General features: G+C 49.9%; 1 protein-coding gene across 1 annotated transcript; it reads left to right on the top strand.

Moving 5' to 3' along the window:
- Window positions 1-9,350: 9,350 nt before the first annotated feature.
- LOC111257587 lies at window positions 9,351-11,129 on the top strand. Its single transcript, XM_022827431.1, has 2 exons — window positions 9,351-9,647; window positions 9,828-11,129. The coding sequence occupies exon 2, from the start codon at window positions 9,933-9,935 to the stop codon at window positions 10,761-10,763; it is 831 nt and encodes a 276-aa protein (XP_022683166.1). The 5' UTR covers window positions 9,351-9,647; window positions 9,828-9,932; the 3' UTR covers window positions 10,764-11,129.
- Window positions 11,130-11,318: the final 189 nt, after the last annotated feature.

The raw sequence follows: 11,318 nt of genomic DNA, 5'->3' as shown, positions 1-11,318 counted from the left end.
GAACCAATAGAACATACATCTATATTAATTACAGAGTCAAAAAACATATCACAATAGATGCATAAAACTTAAACCTTAGTGTCAATCCATCCCACCATAGGACAAGTTATTATGGTTTACATCAAAAGGATATATCTCCTGTACAATATCTTGTTCCAAAGATACAATTGGAAGGGGGTTGGAGGGGGGCATATGCCCCTGTTGTCTTTATTAATTGTGTGAGTAATTTGAACTAAACTCAAATTAATTTACCTAAACTATCTACAAACCCCAAATAAATAAGAGTTAAACCTTAAACTAGCCCCTAAAGCCAATGCTCGGTGTTGTTTATTGCAATTCATTGCATTCCAAGCGTACCAATGCTCGGTGTTGTTGATTGTTGCAATAATGCTCTGTATTGTTGACTGCAATGCATTGCATCCTAGAAACAAATCAATGCTCGTTGGTGTTGATTGCAATGCATTCCATCCTAGATAGTGGCAGGGAGAGCATGGCATGAGCAGATTGGCCTCTAGCTACTTACTGTTATGTACATGTCATCGGATGTTCAATTACTGCTAAAGTGCTGATACACTCATCAGATGTTCAATTATGTTTGATGGTGCGCGTAACATTAATTGTCCTACATGCAGATCGCTACCCACACGCAAGTCCGGTACAATTGCTCTCCCCGACTAGGACACGGTGAAGCTTGCCCATGCCAGCCCTCGGGACCTTCTCATCTACGCCCAGCCAGGGGGCAGTGAGACAGTTGTGAATCTGAGGTTGTGGACGAACTTCACCTTCTCCGAGGTCTTTGTGAAGATGAACAAGGACAGCGGTGGCGAGGAGTGTACGGTGTGGATCAAGCTCTCGGCCACGGACAAGCTCATTAGTGCCATGCTGCCTTCAAGCTCGTGCATAATGATCGTGCCGGTGCCCAGACTTCAACTCCATCTTCAAGGCTCTGGGAGTGACGATGGGGTGATGTGCCCCCCCCCCGCGCGCGAGCCGACGGCGTTCACCGGTAGGGAGGTGTGCCGCGGATGCTACACGCCGGCAGAGGCGACGCGGATGGACAGTGGATTTCGTCAAGCAGACCACACCCCAGCAGCCCCGTGCTCTACTCAGGTTCCACTCGTCGCCTGGTACTGTTCGGCGGCGCAGATGGTGAGCTCTGGCCGGGCTTCCACTCGTTGTGGATCAGGTAGCGCCGGGATGCGCTTATCCCTACTTGCAACCAACTGCTTCCAAGACACACAGCTCGCGGGAACGTATGGTGCCTCTTCCATTGCTCTCCGAGATCAAGGACACCTTCATTCGTCGTCTCGATTTGTAGCTAGCTAGTTCACTTGCTTCGTCTTTGGCTTTGGTTGCACGCAACTGATAGATGGTGATATGCTAGTACGTGTGTGTAATGTGGCTTTGGTTGGATATGCATGATTACATGATGTGCTGGATCATTCTATAGATGTGTGCCTGCTACTTTGTTTCAAATCAAAATATCTATACTATGCGTGCATGACGTATGTGGGCGCAATGTACATTTTACTCTACACGTGGAAATCGTTTGAGATCTAATCCAAAACGACAAGCCTAATTTTTTGCAAATGGCTATACTACCAGCTAGGATTTTGAGTCAATAGTCGAGTGAAAAGAGTAAGGTACTCGGATCACCAAGCATGCACGCATGGAATTGGGTTTGATGCCAAGTAGAGTCCGTTGCCAACAGGTATTTTACTAATAATTCAACAAATTGGAAGCGGGTTCGGGGGCGGGGGGGGGGCATACACCCCTATCGTGTGTAAATTAAAATAATAAGACTTACCTCCATGCCAATCAATTGAAATGTAGCTTTTCCATCAATCACCAGTCCCGTTGTTGCCACCATATGTATTCTATGTTTTCTTGATGTTAACAAGCCTGGATGATTTTCATAAGCCTCCATGCCGGGCTGACACTCGTCGTCCTCATATATCGGTGCTGCTTCCGAGACAGTACCGATGGGAGCAGCGAGCAGAGAGAAAGACACCGATCACACAACTAGGTAAGAATATCACTTACCATTACTTTCATTTGTACTAATGTGATTGTGATTCCTGTCACTAAAATTTTGAAAGATTAAACTTTATGCATCTCTGTACACATTGATCCTTGGCTTCTCTTAGATCAGATGGAGTACACGTTGATCCTTGGCTTCTCTTAGATCAAATGGAGGACTAGAGGGACTACACACCTGTGGTGATGCATGTTCTTCAGAAGTAACAATTATATCTTGTCTTGGAGCTTCTCTTAGATCGGATGGAGGACTGGAGGGGCTACTGACATGTGGTGATGTGTTGATGCTCGTCATTGACACACTTTTAGTGCTATTTAATTAGTGTTTTCATGCTTAATCTTATACTAATCCGCCACTTGGCACCTAAAATAAACCCATTGTTGCATATGTATTTGTATTTTGGAGTATATTGTATTATGACAGGAAATACGACATAATCAAGGGGGTTTGTATAAAGAGCTTAATGGATATTTGGACATGGGTCGTTGAGGGAAGCCAGCACAAGGAAGGAGAGGATCAGAAGGGCCAGGAGGCCGATCGGCTTGGGACCCTCTAGGCCGGTCAGCTTAGCCCATTCCAGGGTCCGATCGACCTTCGTTTCTTCAGCGTGAAGTCTACGATGATGTCTACGGTTTTTTCACCGACATTGACCCAAAGCCGCCGTCTACGGAAGACTACAAATACCCCCTTATGAACTTCAAGGAAGAAAGAGTTGGAGAGAGAAAGAGAGGAGAAAACAAACGTAAACACCATCCATGACCGCCACAAGGAGGAAAAACGGAGAGAAGATTGGATCTATGACAAGCCACGTGAAGCGGAGCACCAGAGGAGGAAGGAACCTCCCAAGCCCCTCGGCCTGGGGCTTTTCTACCCCTGTTCATCATTGTCTTCGATCCAGTTAATCTATAGCGTGATCTTTACCTAAAATTCTGTCAACATGTGTAAGATCTTAGGGTAAAGTCTCTATTTGTCCTCGAGCTTGTATGGAGATCTTAATTTGTAATCGTTGAACCTCTTGTTTAAGATCTATTTGTTATTTATCATATTTTGATGATGCTCTTTGATGTAATGGCTGGTCAGCGCTACTTTGGGTTGCTGCTTACCTAGAATGATCATTAAGCTATATTCTTATCGTTCAATATTTGAGTACCTCCGTGTAGTGACAACATGCGAGAGGGAAAATGTTGGGCATGGTTCACATCCACTCACAATAACACTTAGATCCAATTCTTTCATGCATAGTGATTACATCTACAAGTGATCCTAGATCCCTAGGACAAACGTTTTATCTATCTTGTTTACATTCATACTCTCTATCTGCTTTAATCTAAGTTACTAGTTCTTTTGTTAGATCAAGCTTATCATATACAAAGAACCTTCGGTTACATAGATTAGTGCTTAGTTAAGCGTGCAAATCCACTGGTTCCATGGATTGATAAACCTTGGGGGATTACTCTAAGGGAAGAGTTACAACTAATTCGTACGCTTGCGCTTCATAAATTAACGTGCTAACTGCCGTCAACATGATGCATGTACTTTAGAAGTAACAATTATATCTTGTCTTGGAGTAATATTATAGCTACTCAAGAAGAGTATATGAATAATTTCTCTATTTTGTTGCCTTCTAGATGCTGAGACATCAGGTGGAGTCCAAGCAGGGATCGATCGGTAAAGGTAGATGGCCAGCTAGCTGCGCTGCATAGGTTGTAGCTTGTTCCTCTTGCTTAATTTCTCCCAAAGCCCCATTGGTATTGTCCAATAATTAGATTGCAACATCTAGTATGTTTGCTGCATCATTCATTAAGCATGAAATTCAATTATCGTCTATCAGGGCGGTCAATGCCTTCTTCGTGGCGGACTGACATGGTTTCGCCTGTGTTAATGGTGCTCTCCTGACACTCATCCCCAAGAAGATCGACACGCGCCTACCCAGGGACTACTGGCCAATCAGCCTAATTCATAGTTTCCCAAAACTATTGTCCAAACTCCTGGCGAACCGTCTCAACAGGTTCATTGGAGACCTTGTCCTTTGCAACTAGAGCATCTTCATTCGTGACCGGTCTATCCTTGACAACTTCAAATATGTGCAACGATCAGCGGTTATGCTCAGGAAACATAAGGTGCCGAAACTGCTGCTCAAGCTGAACATGTCGAAGGCCTTTGACACTGCCTCTTGGCAATTCCTGTTAGAGGTGTTACAAGCTTGGGATTTCAACGCACGGTGCAACTAGATCTCTATCCTATTGTCCACGACATCCATGAGAGTGTTGATTAACAGGCAGCCGGGTCAGCCGCATTGAGTACCGCCGCGGCCTACAGCAAGGCGATCCATTATCGCGAGGGGTGGTGGCTCCCGTTGTCGGAGCTGGCGTCGTAGGCTGCCCTCGCCACGCCCACGAACTCGTTGTTCGCGGGTGGCACGGTCATGGACCGCGCCAGGAGACAACCATAGATCGCCGCGGCATTGCGCAGCCCGAAGGGCCACTCCTTCGCAGGAGGCCCCGTGGCGCGCGCCCGACCGCTCACCACCATTCCGGCGGCGAAGCCGGAGATGACGGGGCGAGCAGGTAGGACAAGGAGAGGGATCAGCTCGATTCCCTCCCCCGTGGCGAGAAAGTCCAAGCTCCCGAAGCGGACGAGGGAGCCGAGAGCAAAGCCAGTGTCGCGGTTGGCCATCCGAAGTCGGTGATGTACGCGCAAAGGTCCCCTACCTGGCGTGCCAACTGTCATTGTCGAGATTAGCGGATCAAGACTACGGCAAGTAAATTTGTTTTATGCACGTACGGCTCGGATGGTTGCGTGAGAGGACACGGGGTTAGACTGGTTCGGGCAGGAATAACTCTACGTCCAGTATGGGGTGCTGCTCGTGTTACTCACGCGGAGTCTGTAGGGGTTACAAACAGGCGAGATAGGGAACTGGTCCCAAGTCTCTTGGGTGTGCACTGATGCTCGTGAAGAGAGGGTGTGAGTTCGGTTGGCTTCCGAGTCCTCCCTGTCTCGGGCCCCCTAGGCCTCTTTTTATAGCGCAAGGAGGACACAGGAGTTACAGATGAGGCAGGCATAAGGAGAAGTAAAAGAGATAAGCGTGTAAGGTAACGCAAGGTACTGGTCGAAGGACCGAGTCCCCGGGGTTGCCGCCTTCCCTTCCGGTCTTCATCTCCCGCCAGCGTGGCCGCCGGAGGAGGGCGGCTGTCGTTGGATCCTGTCGAGGATCCTCTGGTCGCCCACTGTCGCCGTGTGTGCATGATGCACGCATCGTCCGACCGTCGTGGCCAAGCAGGATGATGATGTCCAGTCGCCGCAACTGTGCATGTCGTGGGAGACGGCTGACCTCTGTAGCCCTGCATGCTGACCGGGAGCACGGCCGTCGTGTCTCTATCGCCGGACTGAGCACAAAAACGGGCGGCGCTCCCTCCTGTGCCGGGGGGCGCGTGTAATGAGTGCCCTACGGTGAACAGGGGAGGCCGCGACCGCTGTAGCCTGTGCGGTCGTGGCTATAGTGTTCTGCCTGGGTACTGTGGAGGGTCACGTCGAGGAGCGCGGGCGCCTTTCTACGTGCCAGAGCCGAGGTGCATTTATAGCGAGATTGGTGGGGGCCCACGAGATCTGCGCCCTCGTCTGCTGGTTTGCGCCCAAGGCGGATCTTTGTCCTGTAGGCCTAGATGAGCCCGACCCCCCGCGCCCTGGGTCAGGCGAGGCGGAGCCTTGCGGCGAGGGGTCGGGCGTATCCGACCCCAAGACCATAGGTCGGGCGAGGCGGAGCCTCGCATCGTGGGGTCGGGCGTGTCCGACCCCGGGACCATGGGTCAGGCGAGGCGGAGTGGAAAGCTCCTTGCCCATGCCGGGTCGATGGAGATCACTGTCGTCACAGGTGGGCTCGGGCCTTTATGATTGTTTGTTTAAGGAGCATTAGAAGGTCATTAATATTTCCCCCAACACTGTTCACCACAATTCCTAAGAGAATCACCATGATCAGAATAGTGGAGCAAGGATTGACTGATAGGTGCTGGATTCGCGACATTCATGGAGGATTGTCCATTTCAGGCGCTCGTTGAATACGTCGACCTCTGGCATCACCTCTCGGAGGAGGAGCTGTCAGAAGATCAGGAGGATGTATTCCTCTAGAAGTGGACCGTTGCAGCATCGGCCTACCAGAAGATGCAGGAGGGCGGCGTCAAGCTACATGGTAGCAGCCGCATTTTGAAGAGTTGGGCACCGTCAAAGATCAAATTCTTCGCATGGCTGGCAACCAAAGGATGCCTCTGGACAGCTGACAGAATACGGCGCCATAACCTGGAAGCTCATGCATCTTGTTGGCTTTGCGACCAGGAGCCGGAAACTGATGATCATATCCTTGTTAACTACTCCTACGCGAAGCAGACATGTGGGGGGATTTGACTTGGTTGGGGTGCGTCTGCACATTCCAAGATGCTAATTGCTCCCTGCAAGACTGGTGGGCACATGTCAGAGCATCGCAGCTAAGGGAGAAGAGAAGAGGAATTGATGCACTCTTCATGCTAATCATCTGGAGCTTATGGAATGAACGTAATGCGCGTTTCTTTGACGGCCGTGGCGAAGTCACGGTGCAGGAGCTGTGAAGCACTACTATGGATCGAGGCAAGAGCAACTAAGTTGGGTGAACTCAGTAGAGAATAGTAGGGTTCTAATACAAAGTCGTCGGTCTTTTCTTAGTTGCACTTAGTAGTGCCTAATGTTAATGTCGTGAGCATCATATCGTTGTAACACAACTTTCTCGAATTTCTTTATATCTTAATCTAATGATACATCTTAATACAATGATAATACAATGATACGTAGTTCTCCTGCGTATTCGAGAAAAAAATTATCGTCTAACTTGTGAATCCTCGCTCCGGAGATCAAGCATCGATCGAGTGATCCGCGGAGCCAAGGGGCCGCGACCTGCACCGCACACACCATCTTCGTGGCTGCGTCGCTGCAGCAACGCGATGCTGACACGTAATATGCAATGGGAGGAGTCATTATTAACTGGTGCATCGCTCAAGCTTATTAAGGTCGGATGTACCAGCAAAAAAAAAAAAGCTTAAGCTCTGATGGTATTGCACGTGCATGTGGAGTGACACGGCTGCAAGCAAATCGCCAACGAACACCGAGCTCAGGGTTCAGCTCGTAGTAATAATTAAATAAAGCACTAATAATTCTGTATTTTTTTTGTCCCCTACATACGCTACTAGTGTTTTCGTACTTCTGTATTTTTTTTTCCTCAGACATGTCCCTTTGGCCTAGCGGAGAGTCAAGGCGATGGTTCCCCTCAACCTCCTCTGTTTTTGCACCCTCACCTCGAAAACACTAGTAGCGTATGTAGAAGCTAAATATGTGGTGAAGAAATCGATACCTTATCGAGCTAGTCATTGGAACAAAGGGCCTGTTCGCTTCCGGCTGAAAAGCTGAAACGGCTGATTTGTTGTGAGAGGAAAACACTATTTGATGGCTGATAAGCCAGCAAAATAAGCTGAAGCGAACAGATCCAGGCGTAGAAGGGAAATAATCACGGCTAGCGCTGCAGCTTGCTGGCGGCAGCGCCCGGTGGCCGAAGCAGAAGATGGAGCAAGCATATATAGAGGGTGTTTGTATACACCTTCTAAAATTTAGTATCCGTCACATCGGATGTTTGGATACTAATTAGAAATATTAAACATAGACTATTTATAAAACCTATTGCACAAATGGAGTCTAATTCGTGAGACGAATCTATTAAGCCCTAATTAGTCCATGATTTGACAATATGTTGCTACAGTAAACATGTGCTAATCATGAATTAATTAGGCTCAATAGATTCGTCTCGTGAATTAGTATAAGGGTTCTGCAATTAGTTTTATAATTAGCTTATATTTAGTCTTTCTAATTAGCATCCGAACATCCAACGTGACACTCCTAAACTATCTCGTATCCAAATACACCGTAACATCACAGGTTGGCAGGAGACAGCCCGATCGATCCATGAATGATGGCACATTGGCACGGACAGAGGCTGCCGCTGCAGGACCTTTTAATGGCAATCGATCGATTTCAATTATTTTGATTCTTCATGCATGCCGCGTGAGTGAGCGTAGTACGTACGGCCTCCACCTCGCGCTACTTACTGCTAGCATGCCAGTCTTCAGCTCCATTATATTTAAATCTTAATCGGCAATGAGAATCGAACAAAAGTTACTAGTTTTTCTTTTGATAAAACAAGAGTTTTTAGCCACTCGTCTATTTTTAGTCGTGGATCACTGCAAACAACAGCAGGCGCAGTGTTCCTGCACAAGCAGTGCTTGGCTGCTACGCTTGGCCGGCGTGGCATCAAGCATGCATGCACATGTTCTTATATACGGACAAAGCAAGATCTCGATCGAGATCCAATTGATGATTTGATGTACAATGCACGAATCATGGAGCACAGGTACACGCATGGATTATGGAATCATCATGAGTAACAGCGATCCAAAAACGCATGGAGCACCATGCTTCCGTTCCGTGCCCGCAGCAGCACTCACAAGGTCAAGCCACGACACGCACAAGCATTCTCTACCTCCATCTCGATCTACGTGTAGCTAGCTAGATTCATGGCACCGGATCCTCGGAGCACGCGTCTCGAGCGATCTTGAGATCTCAGTCAAGGGGGAGTGAACCGCGCGTATCGTTCGCCGTGGCCGCGCCGCGCCGCCGCCGCAGCAACGTGACGCTGACACGTAATGTGGGGTGTCATTAACGGGTGTGTCAGTCACTCAAGCTTAATCAGATGGGATTGCACGTGCATGTGGAGTGACACGGCTGCAATCGGCAAAATATACTGTTACCGCCTGCACCGACCATCCTGGCTATGCATGAAGATCAGGGTCGATCAGATCGCGAAGCACTTTTTTTCTGAGAAAAATAAATTTTATTCCTGTCTCTGCAAGAATTTTACACGCAACCAATAGATTAATACTCTCTTCCTGTTTTGACTTTTGAAATTTTATTGATATTATTATACACCTACCATGCTATGTATCTAAATGTATAATAATATTTATAAATTAAAAAATCTAAAACGACATGTAATTTAGGATGGAATAACTTTTCATATTTTTAAATCGCATCGTCCTACTTGTTGTCGTCCTCTCAAATTGAGATCTATGGACAATACGATCATTAAATATAGCACTGATGCCATAACGGTTGCCACGGCCCTACTCCTTGCTGGTCGTCCTTCATTCTTGAGGACTGCCTACCTTGTGTTCTGCTTCTGCTATAAAAGACGTCGACCCCCCACACAACCATCAGGCTCAGGTAAAGAATATACCAACGGTGTCCAAATCCATATCCAGAGGCCACGCGGGGAAATGGTGCAGAGGGTCGTCAGGCATGGCGGCTCTGCCGCGAGCGAGCAAGCAGCCACGGAGACGGCGAGGAAGGACAAGGGGAGGCGCGACGCGATCATGGCGATCAAGGCGCAGGTGCTGCGGTGCAGCGAGCAGCAGGGCCGCCGCCGCTTCAAGCGCGGCTACCTCTGCTCCGGCGGCGACGGCCGGGGCGACGCCGCGGACTCGGCCATCTTCTACCTCGCCTGCCTCGCCGTCTGCACCACCGCGACGGGATCAAAGCAGTAACTAGTTGGCTTCTTTATTTGCGTCACTTTGTGTACTGTAAGGCACATAAGCATGTAGTCAGATCAGTAGTTGTCACTGTGTAACCGCGTGCAAACTTAGCTACGTTTCTCTCGTCTCTCCCCTCGGATGCTCCTGCGTCCCAGCTGCCTTCCCTTATTTCTGTCTGCCGATCGCAGGACGTACATGTGCGCGGCTGTATCTCGTATATAAGCTTTATCTGCTGGGTCGGCGAACAGATCAATCCACTGCGGTTTCAGCGCGTAGCTTGCACGCTTTCAGCCATGGCGGCCACGGTGATGGGAACGGGGATGGGCATGCCCTGCAGCCGCTGCCGCCCCGTCTGCTTCGGTGGTATGGGCCACGGCCAGGCCATCTTCACGGCCGAGTGCTCCCACACCTTCCACCTCCGCTGCGCCCCGGGTAGCGCCGTCTGCCCCGTCTGCGGCGCGCGCTGGAGCGACACGCCCGCCGCCGCCGGCGGCGGCGGCTCATCGTACGACGACGACGAGCCGGTGGAGCCGCCGCCCGCGCACGCCGAGATCAGTGGCGGCGGCAACCGCAACGCCGCGACGGGCGGAGGGCTGCTGGTGCTCAAGACGTACTGCGAGTACCCGGCGCTCTCCATGGCGGCGGGGCGCGACGGGTTCGCGGTGCTGGTGCACGCCAAAGCGCCCGCGGCGGTGGCCGCCGCCGCCGAGGCCGCGTCGGCGAGAGCGCCGCTGGACCTCGTCACGGTGCTCGACGTCAGCACCAGCATGTCGGGCGAGAAGCTGGCGCTGGTGAAACGCGCCATGGGGTTCGTCATCGACAACCTCGGCGCCGGCGACCGCCTCAGCGTCGTCGCCTTCGACTCCGACGCGCGCCGTGGAGACCCTCGTCGCGGACGGATGCACCAACATCCGCGGCGGCCTCGACGAGGCCGCCAAGGTGCTCGACGGCCGCCGGCGGCGACCGGTGCGAGCCGATGCACGCGTTCGGGTTCGGCACCGACCACGACGCGGCGGCCATGCACGGCATCTCGGAGGTCACGGGTGGCACATTCTCCTTCATCGAGAACCACGCGGCGACCCAGGACGCGTTCGCGCAGTGCGTCGGCGGGCTCCTACCACTAAGGCGCTAAGCAAATGCTAATTCCTTTAGCGCTTGTGCCTGGTATTCTGTAATGACCAATGGCATATCCGCATACGAGAGGTTGATCAGAAGGACAGCAGCTAGCAGCAATAATCTGGTGAAAAGCTAATGTTTCTTTAGGCCGGGTAATTTATTGTTTCAAGCTTTTAGAGATTTATAAATCAGAAATCCAAACTATTTGCATGCATAAATTCTTAGGTTTCCTTAGACTCATCGGTGGTTTAAGTTGTTCTGGAGCTTTCATTACAGCTGAAGTCTGAAATTTTGTTTGAAAGAGATCTGAGGCCTGCGCATTTCAATATGTACTTAATGGCTTTGCTAATGTATCAGGGCCATGGCGCACCAAATTTCGTAAACCATGCACTTGAGTTTCCTTCAGAACTTAATAACATCTATTTTAAATTTCCTGAGTAGACCTAATAGTGTTACAACCCATGGTGGAGCACGTATACACAGAATGTGGGTATGAACGTGGCCTAAGTCAAATCAAATAAGTTAAAGTGCAAACGCATCAAGCGCTAAGCAAAATGCTAATT

Source organism: Setaria italica, chromosome VI (assembly GCF_000263155.2).
Source record: "Setaria italica strain Yugu1 chromosome VI, Setaria_italica_v2.0, whole genome shotgun sequence".
In the NCBI taxonomy this organism is placed as follows: Eukaryota; Viridiplantae; Streptophyta; class Magnoliopsida; order Poales; family Poaceae; genus Setaria; species Setaria italica.
The sequence above is the reverse complement of the archived record's forward strand: the minus strand, read 5'-3'. Positions and strand labels throughout refer to the sequence as shown.

Bases quoted from the DNA above. Each gene is read 5' to 3' on its own strand.
- LOC111257587 (XM_022827431.1), top strand. From the start codon at position 9,933: ATGGCGGCCACGGTGATGGGAACGGGGATGGGCATGCCCTGCAGCCGC.